Raw genomic sequence first — 25,612 nt, 5'->3', positions numbered from 1 at the left:
AACTTACGGTTATTACAAATAGAAGTAGGCGAATTCGGTAGGTACGAACAATATTACTGCATAGTTCTGATTTTCATTTTGAACGCAATAAACCGATTGCAAAAATTTCGAACCTTTTCAGCCTGTTCCGCAGCTGCAGCCACTTCTTTGTTCTTAACCACCAATTCCTGTTTCAATATATCGACGCTCGCAGCGGCTTCTACTAGTTTTGATAATCCGGTCTTCATCCGGTTTGCCATTATCTGAATTTCTTCCCGTTTCGCTTTGTAAAGGTCTTTGTAACTTTCCAGGAAAGATAGGAAAGTTTTCGGAGTCACATACGTCTGTCTTCGGAATCTTTAGTTTAAACAAAAGAAATCATATTTTTTTGACACAAAATGAAAATAAATATTAAAGCAATTCTTTCTCAAAAAGTTAAGGAAAATGCTAGTCTGAAGGTCCAAACGGTTTATTGACGAGTTAGACCAGTTTTATTTTACTTGCACTTTTATCATTTTTTTTTGATTACCTGTCATAATAATTTGAGCATAAGTCTGCTACACTGTCCTGTATTTCCCCAACAATGTATATTAGTGACCTTTTAACGTCTGGGGTACATTCCATCTCATATTCCCTGAAATAATGATTTGACACAGCCACAAGTGCATCTTTTGGCCATCTAAAGAACCAATCCATTGTTGTTCCAGAAATAAGACCAGGGAATTTCATTGCTCTGTTTCTAAACTTCTCACCCACCTACAGGCCAATGTGTATAATAACATTAAAATGAGTCCAAGACAGAAATGACTGGAGAATGTCAAGACCTGTTCGTTTGAGTTCTTTCGCGTAACTTCTTAGTTAAATGAGAAAGAAAACGTTCTTACCGGTGAAAAACACAATACACAATGCAGATTGGATCTAGATCTGGTGATAAAATAATCATACAAATTGTCATTTGTTGGTGGTCGTTTTGGGTATTCCTTTTTCATGACAGATATCAATTCATTTTGAATTTCATCTAATTCGTCTTTAGCAAACAGGTTTGCTATTTCTCCTGAACTGAGAACATTATTTAGCAATTCCAGAAAGTTTTCATCTTTAATATCGTTATCGGTGAATATGAATGACACCCCTTGACCTTGCTGACCAGCAGTTCGATACAAAACCTTCATGTCATCCATGAAATTGTTAATATTATAAGACCTAAACATAGAAAAGGACATTGTATATCTTTTGTTTTTTTTACAATAATTTTAAAGCATCCAGATTAAGTACCTTGTCAATAATATTTGGTAAATGCGGTAATTGGCTATAAAGGAAGCAAGTTTTGTTAAACTCTGCTTTCCGGAACCTCCTACTCCAACTAGTAATGCGCTGCCTCTAGGAGTTCTTACTATCCTAGACACTATAATCAAATGGACTATACAGTCGTGGAAGAACACCATGTCCAATGGGCTTCCTCTTACATACTCATTGTAACCTTCCATAAATACTGTAATCAGAAACAATAGACATTTATATCCTTAGAAATTTTTCGATCATTACAAAATTAGGAGGTAATATGTCCTTCTAAAATTATATCGGGCCAATTTAAGAAGGCGAAGTAAACAATAAATTATTATTAAAGTACTTCTTTCTATCCAGTTTAATTGTAACAAATTTTTTAGTAATTCTATTTATTTAAACGCGTTTCGATGCATGTAAATTTAAATTCTTCGTTCGCGAACTATTTATAACTGCTGAATATTTTCGGAAACTTCCCGTACGTTCCATTTGTCGGACGACCGTACGTGACATGTTCGCATATGATTTATCATCAAGCAGGTGCCAGTGGTATCAACCGCTGCTTGCGGCATTCGATCATGGTATTATTGAAGAAAATGATAGTAAGTAATATACGGTGTAGTAAAACAGCTCAATATGTAATAATATCCACTTCGCCTTTCTGAATTGACCCAAATACAATTGTAGCCAAGTGCAAATTGTAAAGCATTAAACGATGATATTATTCGGTCTTACAGTTTAACTTTTCAATCACAAATTCCCAACTAGGCATTTCTTCGTATACTTTAGGAGGAGAGAAGTCGAAATCTTCTGGCTCGTCTCCTGTTGCTTCGGGAGCTTCTCGTAAGAAGTCAACAAAGTATGTCTCATCTTCAGAAAAGTGCTGATTATACACGTCTGCACCTAAAAAGTCTCTTGCCTCACGTCTTAAATTCTTCGTAAACCAGTCCCGGTCTTCATACGATGTAAATCTATTTTTGTGATTATATTAGATGATTTAATAATGTTACTAACAAGTCCGATCAGGTTCGCGTCCTGTAGCTTCTATACTGTTGTAACTAACTTATATTTTTCCCTCACCCCATTTGGGGCTTGGGATGCGAACATGGTCTTTAGAATTAATCGGAATCAGGACGAGGGGTTGTGGTGAAATCTCACCTCCATGTCAGTGAAAATACTCTTACCCCATTTGGGGTTTGGGATGCGAACATGGTCTTTAGAATTAATCGGAGTCATGACAAGGGGTTGTGGTGAAATCTCACCTCAATGTCAGTGAAAATACTCTTACCCCATTTGGGGTTTGGGATGCGAACATGGTCTTTAGAATTAATCGGAGTCAGGACAAGGGGTTATGGTATAATCTCACCTCAATGTTAGTGAAAATAAGTTTTCCACAAAGAATTAGAAACCAATAGCAATTCCCTTTTGGTGCCAGATTTTAAGATTTTAGAACAACCGGAATTAAGAATTGACACCTTACCTATCAGAAATGACCCTCATACATTCATGTTGCCACAATTTCAGAAGAGTTTTAATCGTTGAACATTCTTCGCCATGAATTGTCAAAATTCCTTGCCATATTCTGGACAGATCTCTCAAATTAAAGACGTAATGAAACTTGGCAGGCGTAGGGAGCATTTTGTTTTTCGTCTGTTGCCATACTTGTCGGGTTAAAGGGATTAGATTAGCTACAAAATCCACTATGGTTTCGTTAAATCTTTCAATACAAAAATATCCCACGCCAATGCGACCTAAGAGTATAATAGATGAATTATCTAAGTAATTGGGCGTGAATTTTGAAAAGATTACTGAAGATCACGTCCATGGAATTGATGCTAGGCAGAGTGCAATTGAAAACGCAGTACTGCCTTTTGAGCCTATGGGGAATGTCGTTTCTTCCACCACCTGGGTGAATCATAGCTGCCAAGAACAAGACATCAACTATGGCGGAGAAGTCTCCAGGTTTATCCAAGCTATAGAAACCTAGAAAGACGCCACCAATCGGTTTAAATATTATGAGATTTGGATAAAAGTTTTGTGTAATTTTTAATTGTAGGAATTAAAATGAATAAAATTTAGTCATCATCATCGTTATATGGTTTTATGGTTCTAAGATTGATTGGATTCACACCTCCACTCATTCCTATCCTGAGCTAATCTTCGCATTTCCCTAAAACTAGAACATCCCATATCGTTAACTATTTGTGAAAACTAATCTAATCTAATCTCCTGTTTCTGCTTCCAATATGTCTCTAATTAGCCCGTCATGTATGAGAAGGTGTACAAACCTACCTCGCTTACTTTGTAATGAGTTTACAGCGCCCTCTGTTCTCCTACTCTTTCTAATATCTCCCCATTTCTAACTTTATTTCTACTACTCCTTCCATACTGGGTTATCTGACTTCCTAGATACCTAAAATCAGCTACTTCTTCTAATTTTTGGTCTCTTATCTTTCAATTCAATCTTTCCCTACTCTTTTTTTTTCTAGCATACCACTATTTTTGTCTTACTTTTATTTAGAAAATACTACAAATGGCTCGGTAAACGCCATCTGTAGTACGATGCTACATTTTAATTTTACGCATGCTCCAACAAGGTCCATTAAATATATGGATATATGTATAAAATGTAGCATCGTACTACAGATAGCGTTTACCGCGCCATTTGTAGTATTTTTTAAAACGCGCTGTTAAGGCAGCAGGTAAAAGTTGGTCTGTATTCTGTCGAAGCTGCCTGCGACGCGCTGATGAGATCCAAAAAGATCGAAATCGCGATCCGCGTCTGGCAGTTTCGACAGAATACAGACCACTTCGAATTATTTTATTACTTTTATTTATTTTTACGAAATACTGTTTTGTCAATATCTCTTCCATTTTATTGCCCAATGTTTAAGTGTTGGTTTTATAAAAAAGGAAATGGTATTATTTTCATCAATCAAGAGGTGAATCAATTTTAAAATTATATAATTTATTGTAAATATATTTTTCTTTAATATTTCTCCTTTTTTGTTATTCTTAAAAGGTATGACAATTTTTACCTCCATTTTCTTGCAGTTGCCTAACGATTTCGTTTGTAATTTGATCACCCCAATCGTTTACAACGGGCATGTTGATATCATCAATAAACACCGTCAAAACTTTTCCTGCTGGAGGACCATACGTTGTGCCAACTCTTTTGTCAACATAAGATTCAATTATTCTCTACATTAAAGTAAAATAATAAAAATTAGTATTATGCCAAATTAAAAATGTTTTAGATAAACCAAAACTAAGGTTTTTAAAATATCTTCTTTTGTAAAGTGCTTCAAGTGTTTATAAGCGGATTTTACAATGTTTCACCAAGAGGTGACAGTAGTTTAAAACATTTTTTTTCTTTTTGGATACTTTCTGTATCTAAATTTGACTTTTTCTTACTAACCTGCACCATATTAGGAGTTGTAGCATATGACATGTTGAAACTTTTACTGAGTTTAAATTCTGGATCAAATGAGTTCAGGTATCCTTTAATCATAACAGTTTTCGCAGTTCCTGGTTCACCTTTAATTAAAAAAAATAATAAAAACTCATCTAAACTTTATGAGCCGTGATTGTAATTATAACGTCGTATAAATATTTTATACTTTAGATCATTTTATAAAAAGAATTACAGTCAAAATAATTTATCTGTGTCATTTTTGGTGGAGGCGCCGGACTATCCTAAGTTCCATGTTGCTAATTTTTAAAAACGTTACTACCGTAGTATTATGAAAATTCATTTAATTTTTGTCCATTACTAATATGAGTCTTGGTTAATTTTGAAGAAAAACAGTTGATAGTAGAAAAAAAAGAAATGAATAATGACATAAATTGCTAACCAATTAATAGCACTGCCTTTCCTTGTTTTGCAACTGTATGAATTAGAAATCCCGTTCGTACATTATCTACGTTGGGTACCAAAATGCTTGTGTATTCAATGATTTCATCAGGAGGATATATGAAATCTTCTATTCTTTCAGACAAATGCAGCCATTTGCCATTTTCGTCCACGAAGTATTCGAAAATTGACTCTCCCTCCTTGATTTTGGGCCAGTCTATACGGCCTGGAAGCTTAACAGCATATTCTTCCCACTTAGCCCTGTCGTCTAGTTCAAGAACAGCCCCTAAAGACCACATTACCGAGAAAACGAAAAACCTTTCGATGTGTCTATCGGAATAAGTCCCTTTTAAATAAATGCGGCATTATTTTACAAGGATTCATTTTGGTACAGATGGCTCTTACTCGGTTCGTCACCTTCGTCTCCTATAAGAAGTCCTTGAAGGATGTCGTATGTTTGACGAATGTACAAAGCCTCTCTCAAAAACATTTTCGGTTTTAATTTTACCAAAACAAAATTTAGTATATCATCATAACACTTATTGAATAAGTTTCTTAAATGGTCTGCTTCTTGAGGGCGAGTTTTGAGCCAAGCCTTCGGAAAAAAAGGAGTGCGATTGAAATGAACGGAATTAAGTTTTTTCTGTCTCAAATACCTCCAATATAGGTCTCCACGGCAGCGCCGAAGCACTCATAAACACCATACCCATTCTAGAAACAGTCGCTGGACTAGCATTATCTACATTGTCAGGTTCAAACACTAATTTAGAATTTGCTGCCATGACAATTCTGTCACCGTTAGCGAGAGTGAGTGTTTTATTGTCATCCAAGACAGAGTTCAAATTTTCTATCCAAACTGCGTCGACAGGACCATCTAGGACTAGCCTAATAATCATCAAGACAATGTATGACAAAGGAAATTAGAATTTCAGGTGAAATATGGACCTAGATCTTAAAAATATAGTATATTGGGCTTTTATATTGACAATTATTCGAATATTAAAGAAAATATACTAAAGTGAAGATTATGTTCAACATTTTAAAAGATCAATTCTTCAGAGAAGATGTGTGGAAAGGAACTGTTCAAAAGGGTAGTGTTAATAGATTAGAATNCTCAGAGCGAGGTAACGCCGCATGAGTCATGTTTTTTCGTGCGTGCAGCCGGCTCTATCGTATTATAAGACGTTGTCACGTCAAAAAAAGAAATGAATAATGACTTAAATTGCTAACCAATTAATAACACTGCCTTTCCTTGTTTTGCAACTGTATGAATTAGAAATCCCGTTCGTACATTATCTACGTTGGGTACCAAAATGCTTGTGTATTCAATGATTTCATCAGGAGGATATATGAAATCTTCTATTCGTTCGGACAAATGCAGCCATTTGCCGTTTTCGTCCACGAAGTATTCGAAAATTGACTCTCCCTCCTTGATTTTGGGCCAGTCTATACGGCCTGGAAGCTTAACAGCATATTCTTCCCACTTAGCCCTGTCGTCTAGTTCAAGAACAGCCCCTAAAGACCACATTACCGAGAAAACGAAAAACCTTTCGATGTGTCTATCGGAATAAGTCCCTTTTAAATAAATGCGGCATTATTTTACAAGGATTCATTTTGGTACAGATGGCTCTTACTCGGTTCGTCACCTTCGTCTCCTATAAGAAGTCCTTGAAGGATGTCGTATGTTTGACGAATGTACAAAGCCTCTCTCAAAAACATTTTCGGTTTTAATTTTACCAAAACAAAATTTAGTATATCATCATAACACTTATTGAATAAGTTTCTTAAATGGTCTGCTTCTTGAGGGCGAGTTTTGAGCCAAGCCTTCGGAAAAAAAGGAGTGCGATTGAAATGAACGGAATTAAGTTTTTTCTGTCTCAAATACCTCCAATATAGGTCTCCACGGCAGCGCCGAAGCACTCATAAACACCATACCCATTCTAGAAACAGTCGCTGGACTAGCATTATCTACATTGTCAGGTTCAAACACTAATTTAGAATTTGCTGCCATGACAATTCTGTCACCGTTAGCGAGAGTGAGTGTTTTATTGTCATCCAAGACAGAGTTCAAATTTTCTATCCAAACTGCGTCGACAGGACCATCTAGGACTAGCCTAATAATCATCAAGACAATGTATGACAAAGGAAATTAGAATTTCAGGTGAAATATGGACCTAGATCTTAAAAATATAGTATATTGGGCTTTTATATTGACAATTATTCGAATATTAAAGAAAATATACTAAAGTGAAGATTATGTTCAACATTTTAAAAGATCAATTCTTCAGAGAAGATGTGTGGAAAGGAACTGTTCAAAAGGGTAGTGTTAATAGATTAGAATTTTAGAAGATACCTGTTAAAAGAAACATCATGGAAACAATACTGAATAAGCAAATATATATAACTTAGAGAATATGTCTAAAGTGGAAATTGTCATGGTGATTATGGATGAGGAAGTTTGATTATGATCTCAACCAACTGTTGAATTAATATTTTTAATTATAGAGAACAATAGGCTACACTGTCTGTACAATATAGTAATCAATAATATTGCTTCCATATTAATATGAAAATTCATTTTCAATTTCTTACCCACTATAAACTTCCTCAGGTTAATGAGGGAAAACTTGTTGCTGTTGTCACACCCTCGCCGGGAATCGAACCCGTTTATAGTGGGTAAGAAATTGAAAATAAATTTTCACATTAATATTTATATATTATTGATATTAACTGCTAATTAAAAATGTCAAAGTGTTTCATATATATAATACTGCTTCCACCTAGTTGGTCATTCCCAAAAGTAAACTGGACTGTAGTGGTATTTATTTAATTAAATTTATTCTTTTCTATATCATATAATATGTCGTAAAAGTAAGATGATAATGACCTTGAAAAGGCAAGCTTGCAAATTATTATTTCACGTGAAATATGTCAAAGGAAAGAAGTTGGTTAAGACGTTTTACGCGAATTAAGTTTGTAATACTAAATTTTCTGATACAATTGGAGCATTAGAATCTAAATAGATGCCTACCAAACGTAGTCCGTCTTTTTTATTTTTAAAGTTCGTCTCCACAACGTGGAAAAAATGCCATCAGTCCAGTCATTTGTAGCCACGTCTAGTCTTCCGAACATTTGTGGAGCTGTAATGGCCTGTAGATTGAAAGAGTTATTGATAAATCATCAACAATAAATGTGTAACTCTTTTTTTATAACAAAATAAAGAGTTGGGTGTTATTATATTCATCAGTAATTTCGTAGCCTATATGCAAAAATTAATAACAAATAAAGAGTTCACAATATTGAGTCCAATTTTAAGTATGTTTTGATTTTGTCATTGAATATTACAGAAAGTTCTTCTGTAGACTCCCTGAGTTAACATTCCTACACAAATAGTGCAATTGCTAATTTATAATTATTAATGTGGCAGGTACCATCAGTACAACTATTACATATGAGTGTAGAAACTACGATAACAGCAATATATTTTATAGAATGAAAAGTAATAGTTACTTTTGGATTCATTCTCATTTCTTTGTGTGGGAGGCCAGTTTCAGTCATAGACCTCATTAAAGTGTGCATGTTTCTGGTTTTACCAGCCCCTGTTGGACCTGTACATAATAAAGAAGGAGCATTATTTAAAAATATACTTATAAGTAGTCTCCATGACATAAAGGCAAAGTGATGGAATTTTTGAATAATCGATAATTAAAAAAAATTAAATAATTAAATTTGGGTTAATTAGATTACTTCCTTAGCTGTATTTGAAAAATATGTATTTAATTGAATTTAATGAATGCCGCGGGCGATCGATACCGGCGGCACCTTTTATGCAGCTGAAAGTCGACCGTGAACTTTAAGACTGACGCTATAAAAGGAACCAACCAGAAATTATCAAAACTAACTCACGATTTATCCAATCTAGATACATAAAGTATAAAAAGTATAATTTCGGCTACAATAACTGCTAGTAGTTATAAACGATATCTGTTATATTTGAATAGAAACTTTTGAAATACCTAAAACCATCAGCCCATGCCGCACTAGAGACGTTTCATACAACTGAATCACTTTTAGATTCCAAGATGGGTGGTTCACGAGACCCATTTCTGCGACTTGATTGGATATTGCCTTTTGCAAATCTTTCCATGAATACACCGATAACTTAATTCCCGGGAACATGTCTTCAATTAAAGACAGAAATAGCGGTTCATCTTCGTCCACTAATTTACTCAAATTCATATCCCTTTTAATACAGAAGAAATCCATTAGGTCAAGGTGAGATTTCAAACAAAGGGCTAATATCATGATATTTTTTATTTTGATGGTAATATGTAATGAAAGTCAAAAAAGAAAACAAGACTGACTAGAATTGCTCATAATAAAATGTGTGAGAAAGAACTGAGAATAAGTGAGAAGGGCGAATAATCCAGTTCGAAAATTTGTGATTATACTTTCACAAATGAGGGTATTGTTACTTTTTATCAATAAAAGCAATATACATATATGCCCAACACTTCAATTTTTGTAGAAAAGGTTGATACGCCCCTCTGACTTGAGACACTCGATTTATATGGGGGACCATAACACTACCCTGAAAATTGAATTTTCTCTTTAGCTAAAATCTTATGGCCTGTTTTAAACTGTTTACCCTACTCAATCTCTATAGCGTCATAATAAAAATAAATAATGTTTTAATTTATATTGTATAATATTCATAAATGTTATCAGACCTCAGATACCTTTGGCTAGCTATTGTAGCTTTCTTTAAATATTAAATTTTAAACGTTTTAGATTGTGGTTCTAAATTTAAGGTTTGAAAACACAGCAGTTAGGTCTTCTAAAGTGTAAAACACCATAAGCAAATAAGGCTATGAGACAATCCGAAGTGAGTTTAATTGGTCGTATCTACTATAAGTGTGTTAATAGAATATTTGAAAATCGATGTCTCCAGATTTTATGGTAAGTCGTCTTCATTTTCGGGCATTTCAATATTTTCGGCCGAAAATTGGATACACAGTGGAGTTTAGTGATGAAGACGTTCAAAGGTCATACAAAAAATTGTACATCACCATGCTTCTGGCATCTTACCCTTTCAAAACACGCTTGGGAGCACGCTCATAAAGGTATATTCCTTTATTTGTGGTCATTAATGACAAAGGGTGTCAATTTCAAAAGATCGAATGAGGTTTTCGTTAAATATAAAACTCAACTTTCTGATTGGTCGTAGGTCCTCCATACAAAGTTTCGTCAATTTCATATACTATGCAATTGGACATACTGATGGAAATTTTTAGTCTAGATTAGATTTACAATATTCCAAGATGCATCCAAAAACATTGACGTCATACATTTACAAAAAACTGTATTATTGTATTGTTTTTAGATATTTTGGTATTTTTCTGACCTACCTTAGTACTCTCATGACAATTGTCTCCTCGGTGTCTCCAGGATGCGCTCTTTTTTGGGCGCCCAAAGTTCTCAAAACGGACAAAATATTTCGAAGACCAAAATCATAATGTACCTAGACATACAGGATACATGAGAATTATTGGCATCAGGATTCGAATCTTAATTCATATTAGAAATTAGATTTCACCCTGCGACTTCGTTCGTCGCAAGGTGAAAACCTGATTTGAGTTAACAAGGAATCTCATCCAAAGTTAAGCACTTAGAATATTAGCCTATACAGACAGACAAACAGAGCGAGAAAAGAAGTATAATCTAGATAAGAGGTTTCTAAAATGTGTTCCGCGGAACTTTGGGATCACAGGGATTCGGAAGGTTTAGGGCGTAATGACGTAAAAAACATTATAACATGTAAATAATACGGTGTCACGCATGGTAATGAACAAATGCAGGACCAAGACAAGACTAATATGGTTTTCATCTTGGTGTACCTAGCAGATTTAGACTTGGTCTTGGTCTAGTACATTTAGTGTTGGTAGTGGTATTGCTGTCGATAATACGTAGTGGCTTGTTCTGGCGGGATCTGTGCCTGTTTTTGCAAGACCTATCTATCCTTACTATTGTAGTAGATGGCGCCATAATTTTATTTGCTTATTTGTGACTAAGAGTTTTTTCTATGATCTATTTAATAGTTGTACACAAGAAGACTAGAGACAGGAGGAGAAACTATATGGGTTGCTTAGAGTACAGCGCCGGCCGAAAGGGCATCATTAAGTTGTAGTCGGTTGTTCACTGCGCAGTAAGACAATGCGCAACCGATTTGACGTGTTGGCAAGGAGATTTTTGTTTACATATTGTGTTATTCGACAACTGGTATACTTCGTTTACTTTCTGTAGCGATGTGACCTTCAGTTTGACCGGCGCAAGGTAGAAAAGAACAGCACTAGGCCAAAAAAGAAAGGAGACAACTCTCGGTCAAACTCTTAATTGGCGAGGAGCGTATAATCCGTACAGTACTGCACGAAAAAATTGACTATTTTATCCACTACAATTGCATTGCTCAAATGTGCTGTTATTGGTACCATTTACTAGTGAAAATATCAACGAGATGTTTATTTATATTTGAAGACATATTAAAGGCTTTAACGCTTGTTTTCGACTCGCACTACTATTCATGATTTAACAAAACTTTTGGCAGGTACTGTATGAAAAAGTATGTTTAATGAACAAGAGTCGAGAGTACAATGAGCCTTTTTTCTCCCTACCTACGATTTTGCCAGCGCGCATCCAAGACATTGGAAGGGGCATATCGCTACAGAAAGTAAATGAAGCATAATACCAAAATTGATGCGCAGTCGTTCGTCGCGCAGCGTACCCTGACATTTTCTATCTCCATCATGATACTTATCAGACCCTATCTCTAATGTTATTGAGTGTATATATGTACCTGTTTTGACAACTGCTCTTCACATAGGGCGTACAATGTATAAAACTTTCTTGACAGTGTGACGTTATCACGAAAACCGCACGAAGCGAGTTTAACGCGAATTATAATTTGTCTGTCAGGTACCATCATAGCAACACTCCGGAACATAATCTTTAAATTTTCTGGTAGTTCCTGTCTACCAGCATAACCGGGGTTCATTGTTAAAAATATTCCAAACTCAATATTCATTGTAACTGTATCTCCATCACTACGGAAGATTAATGTTTATATTTACCACTGTTTTCTCTTGCTCCATTTCGCAAATATAAAAAGTATTATTAAAAGCCTAAACATTAATGGGTAGGTACTTAAAATGAAACTACATAAATGTTTTTATTTGTTAGAAATATTCATGGCTCAGAAACAATAAAAATATAAGTAAGATAATAGCAAACGCCATGGTACAGCATCAAAAATCTATAAAATCAACAGGAAGTATAGGAAAATTTACTATCTCGTAAGATATCAATTTAGTATAAGAACTTCCTGTAGTCTCCTAGACATTGGGAACTTCAGTTTGTGAGTTACAGTTGAAGGCATCATATTTAAAGATAATTGAAATCGAAAGTCCTGAATAGAACTTTGTACTTTTGATTGACATCATTTGTTATCAAAATATTTTATGAATTATAAGTATTAACATTTCTATTTATTAAAGAAAAAGTAAATGTGATAGTATTCATATCACCTGAAAAGAAACGACGGTTTTCTTTCTTTCCTTGCAGTTAATAAAATGTAAATTTGCTGTGCTGCTACTGACAATACGGGTAATTCAATTCTATTGAACTCATCAAAACATCCCCACGATCCGGATTGTGCCAAGCCCTAAATTGACATATGTATAAATACTGTTATAATAAACAATACTACGTAATAGTAAGTTAAGTAAGTTTGTGGTCAAATTTAAAAATTGGTGCATTATATTTTTAAGAAGATTTGAAATTTCGGCACACTAAGTAGCTTAAACTGCAAGGTCGATGTACGACCTTACAGAGGGTGTGTTCCGAAATATAACCCAACATACTGGCCAGTGCTGATGACGTCATAAATCGACGCCATATTGTACTGGTGTGCCACCATGTTGTACTGGTGAGACAAATGTGATGTGGTAGTATATCAAACGGGCGTGTGTGCATCAGACACTGAGGAATTTTTTATTGTAAGAAACATTAATAACTTTTAGAGCAAAATTATTGTAAACGAGCACAAACACTATTGTCAATATGGCGTCAATTTGACATCAATGCACTGGCCAGTATATTTCGGAACGAATCAACAGTATGGCGTCGATTCTTTACGTCATCAGCACTGGTCAGTTTGCTGGGTTATATTTCAGAACACACCCAGAATGTATAGTTAGTTCACTTAGAGAAAAAGACACCATCAATGGTATCTCCTACCAATGACTGTAACGAGCCACGGTGTACTTTTCTTTAAGTGAACGGAATATAACTTCATTTAATTAGGAAAACATGATAATCTTCGTAATATGTAGTTATTATCATGTTTTCTTAATATTTACAACATTTGTACCTTGAAAAAGTCCCCATCCGGGACGAAACGTCGGTATAGAGGTGGTATTTATTTTCTAATTAAAAAAATTATTGAGATATCTACCTTAAATATTCTTCCTAAGCCTCGGAAATCCATCTGATCGGAACAATTGAAAACTACAACAAATTTTCCGAGAGCTCGACCCATATCTTTCGTTGTTTCTGTTTTTCCTGTTCCAGCCGGTCCAGCTGGTGCACCACCCATGTTCATCCCTTAAATAATAACTTATAAGTTGCGACTGATTGTTAATTTTTTGAGATTAGATCCCTTACAAATAGCTTGAGCCAGTGTTATGTAACATCTATCGGTCAAGGGGGTGATAGCAAGCCGTTCGGTGACTCCAAGGTATTCGTTTTGGTAAATAAAAATGACGTCAGTTATTCTAACCAAAAGTTCGTCGTTGTCTTCGTAGTAGTAGAAACGCGCCTGCTTCTGCCATTCGAAATCCAATTCACTTCTAACCCTTAGACGTACGATGTCGTCAAAAATATCCCTGAGGAATTTAAAATTTCATCCATATGTAACTACCTCCTTTATAGGGTGATAACAGGAAGTAATTCTTAGAACTACTTAGCTGAATATAAAAATAAATAATAATTGTCCCCTTTTTAAACGTAAAAAAAATTAATCTCAACTTAAGTGATTCAAATTTGTATTTGGAATTACTGGATTTTGAAAAATGCCGCCTGATGGAGAGTACAACCCAGAACTTGCATTTATCTGGGTTCTGGATCCGCTCTTGTGTAAATCAAATCAGAAAAGAAAGTCCTACTTGACTGGCTTATCGGAGTTCATTGACCAAATTGTTAGATGTACAAAATAGCGAATTTAAAACTTTCAACCTGGAAAACGTTTTCTTTGGAAATCCCTGAAACAGGGCTAGTTGATCTCCAAGAGAGACATTTTTTGCTTGTAAATTAATAAATGTAAAGATATCCTTGTAAAAGGGGTAGTAACTTCTTCAATAATCGTAAATAGAACTGGGGTCAAGTGAAACATCATTTTAAAGGGGGTTCAATTGTCTTTACAAGAATGCTGTCATTTCTTTGTTCTGCATTACAATTGATGTGAAAATACAGTTGGAAACGTAGTTGTAATTACATAATAAAAAATTCTCAAATATGCTTTAATTATTTAAATGTTCAATTTTCAAGCCATTCACTTCCATACAGTAATTAAAATAAATCTTTGTTCAACATTCTCCCGAATATTTTGCAGTACTTCAAGGGTTATTTCATTACATGAAGCCACAATTCGGTGGTGTAAAGATAGGTTTTGAGGATAATAATACCCTTTGAAAGGTCCTATAAGAAGGAATGCAATGGTGTTGAATCTGGCGACCTTGGAGCCCATTCAATTGAACCCTTTCTACTAATTTAATGTCCGGGAAAATGTTGATTCAATGAGTTACATACAGGAGCTGCATGTGTAGCAGAGCGCCATCTTGTTGAAAAATACATCATTTTCTGTAATCCGATCGTCATTTTCAAGAATCTCCACAATGCCAAGGTAGATTAAGCCTTCAAGCAAAGTGAAGTAAGGCAAATTATACAGTAGAAGAGAACGGAAACAATACTGCTTCCCAAAATCCGAACCCATGCATTCAACATTTCTGGAGACTGCCCCCGTGACGTGAATGAAGGATAATCCTTACATCCACAAATAAAATAACTTGAAGTGGTCTGTATTCTGTCGAAACTGCCAGACGCGGATCGCGATTTCGATCTTTTTGGATCTCATCAGCGCGTCGCAGCAAGCTCCGACAGAACACAGACCAACTTTTACCTGCTGTCTTAACAGCGCCTTTTAGAAAATACCACAAATGGCGCAGTAAACGCCATCTGTAGTACGATGCTACATTTTAGGATTACGTATGCTCCAACAAGGTCCACTTGTGTGGATATCTACTTGCTGAAACGAATCCCGGCGTAGCTAACCTCAAAAAGATCCAAAAGATCGAAATCGCGATCCACGTCTGGCAGTTTCGACAGAATACAGATCACTTCGAGTTATTTTATTCGATTATGGTAACGTGCCTTTCACGTTGAGGTTAACTACGCCGTTTCAGCAAGTAGATATACACACAAGTGGACCTTGTTGGAGCATACGTAATCCTAAAATGTAGCATCGTGCTACAGATGGCGTTTACTGCGCCATTTGTGGTATTTTCTCTCTTACATCCACAAATTTACAATCAAAAGTTAGGCTTGAAGGCAAAAACCGACCTATATCAGGGATTTGCCATTTTCAAAAAAAAAGAAAATGAGATTGAAAAATTTCTGTATATGAAAATACAGTGTACAGGAAAAGCCTTGATCTAATGTCCTAACATCTTCCTGATTTATTGATATTTACATTTGACTACACACCTCTAATAAGTAATAAAGAAGACTGCAACTTACCTTTGATGAACATGAATTGTTATCATGGTTTCATATCGCACACGTTGAAGTTTAGTTAAATCTTGGGATGTAAGGTCGATAAGCTGATTCAGTAGTTCTAAAAATCGATTGTTTGTATTCTTCATTATTTGATGATCTATCCTAGAGCGTTTTAGAGCAAGTTCAGCTTCTTTTGTCCAGAGAACTTGTATTCCAACAAGTCCGGCCTAAATAATTACATAAGAACGTAAATGAGGTACCTAAATTATTAAACATGCTGGTTCTTGATAACTTCGATATTCACGTTTGGAATATCAAAGGAAAGCATCAGGGGAATCTTCGACCTTTAAATATGCTAATGATAAGAATTGAGGGTACTCTGAAGGTGTGACCAGGACAGTCGATAGCGATGTACCCTATACGTTAACAGTACAATGTTATTGTACGAACCTGACCGCAATAATTAACAAAGCCTTTGATGAAGTCGTATTCTGGATCAACGAAGCACTGGCACATGCCCGCTATCACAGTTTTTACGGTGTCTCTTACAACATTTAGCAACGAAGTGACCCATATCTCAACACCTCCTACACAATGGACCGATTTTTCGAGAGGTACCTTTTCACCCAAGTCAGACTTCATAGCAATGACATCCTCGTAGATTTCGGGATGAAATTCAACCTGTTAGGATTAAATTGTTATTTTGATGAGTACCTACATAAGTGATTAAAAATTGGAGAATCTTTTTGAGGTGTTCAAACCAGAAGTCAAAAGTATAAGATGTTCTCTTCTATAATTAATCCACAATTGTTTGTGCTCACCTCTGCCACATTGTCAAATAAACTTAAAAGATGGGGTTGTATGGAATGTGGGTCTGAACTTTGCCCCAATATTTCCAACAAAACTGGATCAGATATAAAGAAGAAACGTGGAAACATAAGTCTCTTTGATTCTAAAATAAAAAATTAAAGATGAAATGTATGTAGGTGCATGTGTTACATTCTTTAATCCAATCTTTGAAGTAAAAACGATTATAATCTCGATTTGCTAATCATATTAAAATTTTCGATCCAACACAATTGTGTAAGCTTTATTGATGTAATAACTTCGTTAATAATGGACCAACATCAATTAACCGTCTACATAAAGTTATTAGCTTGTGCATGTATGATTCTATATATTAGCAGCGGACTCATTGAAGCAACCGATTTAATCTTTAGAGATAGAGGATTCTTGGAAACGAAGCGAAACTATAAGGGGTGTGCATACATGTGGAAAGTGTTCAAATAAAGCTGTGTGGTTAGTTTGATTTTGTGGTCCATCTCATCTTTTTTCTTCCCAACCCATCTTGATTCCTGAAAGGAGACTGAAGAAAGCTTTTCGTTTTACGCTCCGATTTCTATTGGCAGGTTGGAAAGCACGCAAGATTATTTTTTATTGCATTCTTAAGCCTCAAACACCTTATAAATTTGCGAGATTGAAGGAGGGAGGCAAATTGATGTTGAAGCCACCCCTGGCGTGCTGCAAAGTAGTAGATAGGAAGGAAGATCCTCTAGGGATTCTTTTAGAAATTGTGGAAATGGGTGAATGGTGGATATGAAGAGGAAGATGAGACGAACAACAAGATGAAGATAGTAGAAGATTGAAAGGAATATTACTGTCCCAGGTAAATTCCAGAAAACCTCATTGCAAGGCAAGCAAGCACCTTGTTATCTTCTTATTGCTTTGATATCTATAAGCTACCTGTATAGGTACATCCGGTTAATTGATGTCGGTTTCTTACTCAGAAAGCTGTCACCTTATAAAACTGACGATAATTTCGTATTTTGTATTCCTTTTACTACATACAATCCCGCGAAGACAAAAAGTAAGTGGAGATCGTCACGTTTTCACATAAACCCCTACGACTCGGACATGACCGAGTCTGTCCCAATACTTACCCAAATATCCTGTCAGACTCTTCTGACAGGTTTCTAACTGTTCCAAAAGATGTGGAAGCAGTTGACTCATTGTTTCGTCGGATGTGCAACACTCTATTACGTTGGGTATATCACGGGCTCTGAACATAATTCTAACCCATGTCTTATCAATTGTCTAAAATTGGAACAAAGTACTGTAGACTAATTTTGTGACGTTTGCTGATATGCTTGGAATACTACAAATGTTTCATACTAGCGAGTTACAAATGGAAGTCTGTTCTAGTTCTGGTGTTGGGCGTGCGCATTAGATATTGGTGGTTTGAGGTTTTTGGTTTTAGTTTGGTTGATGGCTCTAGTATGAACTATCAACCAAATTAGACCATAACCAATAAACTCGGGAATCTCAAATCCATATATTAACTACAGACATGACATCACTTAAATATATATTGGAATTTGTAACATATTCCAAGTCTTGGTTTTGTTTTGTTTTGCGTTATCTTCAGAATCCTTGTTTTTGTTATATCGTCAACTTTTGGTTATGCACCGCGTTAAACATTGGGTTTTTGCCAAGTCCAAAACAATTGAGACTCATTAGGCCTTTCTATTTTTTGAATTTGTTATGTCGTGGTACATGTGGAATGCCTATTCTTGGTTGAGACTTGGTCATAACTGACCATTGATCTGGTCTTACTAACAATTCTGTGGACTATGTCCGGGACATTTTGGAATGAACTTGAATTTTTCGAACCTTAGGCAAACTGTTTCAAGTGTTTTAATTGAAAATTGCGAACAATGTTATTGTTTTAGGTTTTGTTTTTTGGACAGAAGTTACTGAGATTTGAGATTATCATGTATCACTAGCTTGATAGCTTGGGCTATCATATATTACTTTAATTACATGATCCCAACATTTCGTCCATGTAATTCTGACTTCTCCTGGAATCTCAATACTTTACCTATACTTCGTCATATGATTGCAAATAGAAGATCCAAATTATATGTACGAATTATAAGCTTAATGTAACTGTATACTTCGTTTACATTCTCTAGCGATGTGCTCCTTCCAATGTCTTGGATGCGCGCTGACAAAATCGTAGATAGGAAGAAAAAAGCTCATTATACTCTCGACTCGTTAAAGCCTTTAATATGTCTTCAAATATAAATAAACATCTTGTTGATATTATCAGTAGTAATTGGTACCAATAACAGCACATTTGAGCAATGTAATTTTGGTGGATAAAATGGTCAATTTTTCCGTGCAGTACTGTACGGATTATACGCTCCTCGCCGATTAAGAGTTTGACCGAGAGTTGTCTCCTTTCTTTTCTGGCCTAGTGCTGTTCTTTTCTACTTCGCGTCGGCCAAACTAAAGGTCACATCGCTAGAGAAACTACACGAAGTATAACATGCCTTATAATTTTATCACAGGCTAGAACTATCAAAAAGTCTTTACTTACACTGAAACGTTTTGCCTCTGCAGGCAGTTGCCTTGAAATATCACCTCCTACAAATACTGCTTCCAAATATATCCATAGATTTTGTACTTGCATCCATTTTTCTAAGATTTCTGATGACGATACCAATCTGTTAACCCACAATTGTATGTCTTTTTTGAAAGGCGCGTTGTACCTGAAAATGGTTGATTAAAATATCAGGCAGAAATTATTGACCATAGTAAAAGAACCTGTTGCTCAATAAGGAATTTAAAATCATAAGGCTGTCTTCCATCATGGCAACGATTTCTCCCGTTTCGGTACCTTTTAACAGTAATTCACCTCGACTTTTGAATGTAGCAAAAGATAACTCTACAACTGCCCAGTCGGCTATGACTTGTTTGAGTTTTGCCTCAATTTCTTTCTCCTTAATTGCGCTAATGCAGATATCCTAATAATTATGTAGAAATGTACTTTGTAAAATGGTAAAATTATTATTTATTGTTGAATTAGCTCTCAATCTTATACTACGGGAACTATTAGTTTCAAGAACATAGCCTCTACCTCAACGTCGTCTTTATATTTCAATAGAGGTGCTTCCATGACGCTTTTTAGAGTAAACGTTGGAGATTCGACGTCGAAAGGGTAACCAGTAACTTTAGACATTCGCTTCCAATGCCGATCCTTCATAGCCTGTTGAAGATTCAAGGAAAGCAAATTATCATTGAAGCAATCAATTCAATTTAAACAATTCTCATACCTTATTGGCCATCATTTCTAATAAAGGACACGTTTCATTGAAGTCGTCGATTTTCTTCTTCAACTCGAGAAATGCTGGCCAATCTTTCATAGCTTTTGGTAGTTTACGGCACCTGTAATAGAAGGAATGAATTTTATGGAAACAAAGAGTTTCATCTTTAAATAAAAACCATTAAATTGGCATGATCGTTGACAAAATTCTGTTAACAACAAACCTGTTTTGGAATTCAAGTAGTTCAGCGGAAATCTCTTCAATGTCTATATCCGACCACAAAATATCAAAGTATCCATCGATGGTGTGATTGACCTGCAGATACAGTCCGTAAAGTTTATTGAGAAGATTGAATTCCTTCTTCCTTTTGTGCAGGGCCGGATATTCATGTATCTCCATTCCATAGAGTGACTCTCCGCTACTGTACATCTCATATTTGCCCCATAGCTCGTCAAATTTGGCTTGGAACAATAGCACTCGGTCGCTCGCCTCTCTAGCACTTAATCCTGGTATCATGGGTCCATTATTTTCGAAATCTTCGTCGAACTTTTGTACATCCTCTATGAATACTGCAACTCCCCGGATGAGTTCTTGTTGGAATGGACCTTGCTTCATGCATAAGTCTTCTGTCACTTGTTTAGCCTAACAAAAAATGAAAAGAAAGAGAATTAATTCTTCAAGTGATAGAAGTGAAATTGAAATCAGTACGTGATTAATCATATTGGTAAAATTGAAGCGCAGTGTGTCCACCCTGTCAATATCTTCTTTAGGAACATCAATTTTAAATCTAAGGAACATGGCGTATGCTTCTTCCATTAATCCTAGATCCATATCCATTTCAATGAAATGTTCTCGAATAACTGCTAGACACGCCATGGCAATTCTGTGTTAAATACAAAACAATTTAGTCTATCGAATGTACGATATAAGGAGTTAAAAGGAATAAAAGGAGAAGCTGCATACCTGCAGTCATCTAGATCATTTATTGGCCTACTTAATGTTTTTTCTTGGGTTTTAATGAAATTTACCATGTCATTTAATTTTTGTTTATAAATGACTCCTAAATATTTGCCTAGCAGGTGTTTCCATGCTTCGGATTCAACAAGAAGTGCTAATTTATAATTTTCTGAAATGAAAGGGGAATCAATCTTTTGTAAAATAAATAAGTAGTGTTCAATCTAAATTTTACCCATAATAACTCTTATAGCACCGATATCATGTATTTCTGGTAAATTTCGGATTTCATCAGCGCGAGCATCATATTCACAGAATTGTTCAGTAATTTCTACTATTAACGGATCTTTGTTGGCAAATGCGCTAACTTGATCTTCCCTATCTTCAACCCATAAGAACGAGTAGGATAGATAACTCTAAAACGAAGAAAAAGCAAGAGTTTTTTTTGTAAACTACCTTTAAAAAGTGTAAACGAACGGAAACTTTGTTACCTTTAAAAGCTTTTGAACGTCTGGCTGCAATAAATACATAACACCTTGTAAACCCATAAAAATTCGGACAATTTCCTTCTGTTCAGAAACTGATTTGAAATAATTCTTTGGTTCCTACGTCTAAAAAGTACAAAACGATCATGGTAACGACAACTATTACTTTTACAACAACAGAATTATTTCTGAAGCGATGCTGTTAGTTGAACAAGATTTTTGATGTGCAACATCTTATTGGTCATATTCAGGAAGTTTGGGGGATTGGAAGTGCACGCTATTCAATCAATGCTGTCTATTTTTTGCACTTGAAGACAAGGGGTTTTGAAATAATTGTAGCCCCATAAAAATTCGGACAATTTCCTTCTGTTCAGAAACTGATTTGAAATAATTCTTTGGTTCCTACGTCTAAAAAGTACAAAACGGTCATGGTAACGAAAACTATTACTTTTATAAACAGAATCATTTCTGAAGCGATGCTGTTAGTTGAACAAGATTTTTGATGTGCAACATCTTATTGGTCAGATTCAGGAAGTTTGGGAGATTGGAAGTGCACGCTATTCAATCAATGCTGTCTATTTTTGCACTTGAAGAGACAAGGGGGTTTGAAATAATTGTAGCATTAAAAAAAATAATTTCATTAGTACAAAATATGTGAAATCACTCAGCACACGATTGTAATATTTTCATAACAATTTTATTCGTCACTGACAGATGTAACACATCATTGACGACTACTGTATGTCTTTTATTTTTATGATATCTAAAAGAATTAATTTTTTATTTATTACAGGTTAGTTTGTGTGGTGCCCAAAAGATGAAGACGTTTCTTCAGCTTCAGGGCGGTGAGTCTCAACACTTTTTTCTCTATTTAAGTAAATAAACACTATGCATATGTTGAAATGTTACTAATTTTAAATATGTGGTTTTCTCACCATACGTCTTTTCCCCACTTATTACTCTCTTTCCCCAGACGTTTATATCTTTGATTGTCTCTAGTACGTTGTTCAGAACCTGAGCAAAGCAACTTTGTATCGTATCCAATGTGGGATTAATAGTGTTAATAGGAATATGAAGTTCAATCCATGTTTTCATGAGCGGTGCCACTTTTTCCTCGTCGGAGGTTCTTTAGAAATAGAAATGAACAGAGATTGTTGTTTTTATTGCTTTTTATTAATAAAGTGATCTAATTTTTACGGTACAGGGTTTACATAGAGAAAATTTCGGGAAATTCAACTTAACTGGATTACGTTAGCCGTAGTGATACTCCACTTAACTTTACTTGAAATTTGTTAATTTTTGTTTTTCTTTTTCGACCCCCCTGGAATAATATTTTCGAGAAATTTGTTTTTGGTACGCCCACAAGTAATAGTCAGACTATGATGTCAATGTTTCATTAAAATTGGTCCAATAGTTTGGGCTGTGTGTTGATCATTAATCAATTAGGACACGCTCCTTTATATATAGAGAAGATGTAAAAATTTCATTCAAATTGACTTAATAGTTTCGGCTGCTCATTGGTCGTCGATTAATTAATTAGTCGATCAGTCGGAACAAACTTCTCTGTATACAGAGAAGGAGTTACTATGTTTTATTCAAATCGGCCCTTCAATAGTTTCGGCTACACGTTCATCATGTCAGTCAGCTAATCGATCAGTCAGGACAAGCTCCTTTGTACAGAAGGAGCTGACATGTTTTATACAAATCGACCCATCAATAGTTTCGGCTACACGTTCATCATGTCAGTCAGCTAATCGATCAGTCAGGACAAGCTCCTTTGTACAGAAGGAGCTGACATGTTTTATACAAATCGACCCATCAATAGTTTCGGCTACGCGCTCATCATGTCAGTCAGCTAATCGATCAGTCAGGACAAGCTCCTTTGTACAGAAGGAGCTGACATGTTTGATACAAATCGACCCTTCAATAGTTTCGGCTACACGTTCATCATGTCAGTCAGCTAATCGATCAGTCAGGACAAGCTCCTTTGTACAGAAGGAGCTGACATGTTTTATACAAATCGACCCATCAATAGTTTCGGCTACACGTTCATCATGTCAGTCAGCTAATCGATCAGTCAGGACAAGCTCCTTTGTACAGAAGGAGCTGACATGTTTTATACAAATCGACCCATCAATAGTTTCGGCTACGCGCTCATCATGTCAGTCAGCTAATCGATCAGTCAGGACAAGCTCCTTTGTACAGAAGGAGCTGACATGTTTGATACAAATCGACCCTTCAATAGTTTCGGCTACACGTTCATCATGTCAGTCAGCTAATCGATCAGTCAGGACAAGCTCCTTTGTACAGAAGGAGCTGACATGTTTGATACAAATCGACCCTTCAATAGTTTCGGCTACACGTTCATCATGTCAGTCAGCTAATCGATCAGTCAGGACAAGCTCCTTTGTACAGAAGGAGCTGACATGTTTTATACAAATCGACCCATCAATAGTTTCGGCTACACGTTCATCATGTCAGTCAGCTAATCGATCAGTCAGGACAAGCTCCTTTGTACAGAAGGAGCTGACATGTTTTATACAAATCGACCCATCAATAGTTTCGGCTACGCGTTCATCATGTCAGTCAGCTAATCGATCAGTCAGGACAAGCTCCTTTGTATATAGAGGAGCTGACATGTTTTATACAAATCTACCCATCAATAGTTTCGGCTAGGCGTTCATTATGTCAGTCAGCTAATCGATCAGTCAGGACAAGCTCCTTTGTATATAGAGGAGCTGACATGTTTTATACAAATCGACCCATCAATAGTTTCGGCTAGGCGTTCATTATGTCAGTCAGTTAGTCGATCAGTCAGGACAAGCTCTTTTGTATATACAGAAGGAGTTGACATGGCTTATTCAAAACGACCCACTAGCTTTGGCTGCGTGTCGATTACCAGTCTGTCAATTAGTCGATATTCAAATCGACCCAATCCTTGATCATGAGACATACTACCCTATATACAGAGGTACCAAATTTTATTTAAATAGATGTTATAGTTTCAGCTCCGCATTGGTCATGAATCAGTCAGTTGGTTGGTCAGTCAGGACAGGCTCGTTTATTCAAAATTTTATTCAAATCGTTCCAACAGTTCCGGCTGCGGTTTGGCAATCAGTTAGTAGGGCAGTTGGTTGGCTAGACAAGCTTATTTATAGAGGGTTTTAAAAAACAAAAGCATTCATTAAAACTTACCCCGTAAATGTAGCTCTCATCTTCAGTAATTCCAGTGATATTTTGGTACATCTAACTAAAGCCTCAATAAATTTCATATTGAAATAGCCAAACAGTTCAATACAATCAGCATGAATGACTGTTAAATCTAACGGGATGTTCCTGTCAATTTCTTTAAAAGCCGCAGCTTCTCCGCCCGATAAAAGTTTTGAAGCTGAACCGACCGGTCTCACTGCCTTTTCCGGTTCCAGCCACTCATATTTGTTTTCCTGCAGTTCCGGAGCCTTCATCATAAACAAGAACTTGTTTATTAAATCTACCACTGTTTTTTCCACGTTGTACGATTTCAATTCGATTTCGGCAACTGTTCGAGAAATATTAACTTAATATGGAAAATGGATCTAAGGGGGGATTCTCACTTACCAATTTTCTCCCTGTGTTGGAGATTTAATTCGACGAATTCGGTAGGCAATACTGGCTCGTTGGGCAAGTATACTAGGCTAGTGATAGCTAAATTTTCCAATACTTCGTCGATACGTGCTTCTTTCATGTCGGTCATCTGGTAGTTAGTAAAAAAATTGGTTGTCTGTAAAGTCGGTTTACTGACGATAGTTGAACGTGACAACGTCATAAGAAAATACTGATGGAATGGTTTCATTTTTCAAAAGAAAGTTTTAATTTTATTTGTTTAGAGAAGGAGATAAATGGAAATGTATTATTGTATAGCAGCTGTCCACTCGGACGCATCGTTCACTCAAGTAGGAGAGAGACAGATGTCGAACGCTGGCGAACGCGGAGGCCGATTGTGCCTCTTTGTCGCTCGTTCCGCGCTCTTGCTTCAAGCCTTAAATGGAACGCCTCAGGGCGAGGTAACGCCGCATGAGTTATGTTTTTTCGTGCGTGCAGCCGGCTCCATCGAATTATAAGACGTTGTCACGTCAAAAATAAGT

The 25,612-nt window shown here is 35.9% G+C and overlaps 1 protein-coding gene across 1 annotated transcript in view; it reads right to left on the bottom strand.

Annotated features, from left to right (window-relative positions):
* The window catches only part of LOC108732721 (dynein heavy chain 8, axonemal), a 55,280-nt gene that overhangs the window by 13,693 nt on the left and 15,975 nt on the right, over positions 1-25,612 (bottom strand). The window contains exons 10-45 of the mRNA XM_025973850.1: positions 25,086-25,221; positions 24,684-25,026; positions 22,398-22,614; positions 21,495-21,608; positions 21,239-21,419; positions 21,013-21,175; positions 20,758-20,932; positions 20,273-20,691; positions 20,059-20,170; positions 19,863-19,991; positions 19,550-19,749; positions 19,323-19,494; positions 17,884-18,037; positions 16,765-16,895; positions 16,394-16,624; positions 15,965-16,170; positions 13,835-14,055; positions 13,626-13,774; positions 12,697-12,833; positions 11,970-12,216; positions 10,525-10,637; positions 9,133-9,359; positions 8,627-8,724; positions 8,148-8,266; positions 7,002-7,230; positions 6,751-6,940; positions 6,347-6,691; positions 4,682-4,800; positions 4,302-4,464; positions 3,073-3,246; positions 2,744-3,014; positions 1,999-2,234; positions 1,255-1,471; positions 864-1,182; positions 509-735; positions 114-336 (exon numbers count right to left, since the gene is read on the bottom strand). Coding sequence (XP_025829635.1) covers positions 114-336; positions 509-735; positions 864-1,182; positions 1,255-1,471; positions 1,999-2,234; positions 2,744-3,014; positions 3,073-3,246; positions 4,302-4,464; positions 4,682-4,800; positions 6,347-6,691; positions 6,751-6,940; positions 7,002-7,230; positions 8,148-8,266; positions 8,627-8,724; positions 9,133-9,359; positions 10,525-10,637; positions 11,970-12,216; positions 12,697-12,833; positions 13,626-13,774; positions 13,835-14,055; positions 15,965-16,170; positions 16,394-16,624; positions 16,765-16,895; positions 17,884-18,037; positions 19,323-19,494; positions 19,550-19,749; positions 19,863-19,991; positions 20,059-20,170; positions 20,273-20,691; positions 20,758-20,932; positions 21,013-21,175; positions 21,239-21,419; positions 21,495-21,608; positions 22,398-22,614; positions 24,684-25,026; positions 25,086-25,221 — 7,107 coding nt within the window. The remainder of the gene's footprint in view (positions 1-113; positions 337-508; positions 736-863; positions 1,183-1,254; positions 1,472-1,998; positions 2,235-2,743; positions 3,015-3,072; positions 3,247-4,301; positions 4,465-4,681; positions 4,801-6,346; positions 6,692-6,750; positions 6,941-7,001; positions 7,231-8,147; positions 8,267-8,626; positions 8,725-9,132; positions 9,360-10,524; positions 10,638-11,969; positions 12,217-12,696; positions 12,834-13,625; positions 13,775-13,834; positions 14,056-15,964; positions 16,171-16,393; positions 16,625-16,764; positions 16,896-17,883; positions 18,038-19,322; positions 19,495-19,549; positions 19,750-19,862; positions 19,992-20,058; positions 20,171-20,272; positions 20,692-20,757; positions 20,933-21,012; positions 21,176-21,238; positions 21,420-21,494; positions 21,609-22,397; positions 22,615-24,683; positions 25,027-25,085; positions 25,222-25,612) is intronic.

Source organism: Agrilus planipennis, unplaced genomic scaffold (genome assembly GCF_000699045.2).
Source record: "Agrilus planipennis isolate EAB-ADULT unplaced genomic scaffold, Apla_2.0 scaffold61, whole genome shotgun sequence".
Classification (NCBI taxonomy): Eukaryota; Metazoa; Arthropoda; class Insecta; order Coleoptera; family Buprestidae; genus Agrilus; species Agrilus planipennis.
Note: the sequence above shows the minus strand (reverse complement) of the source record. Positions and strands in the feature narration are given on the sequence as shown.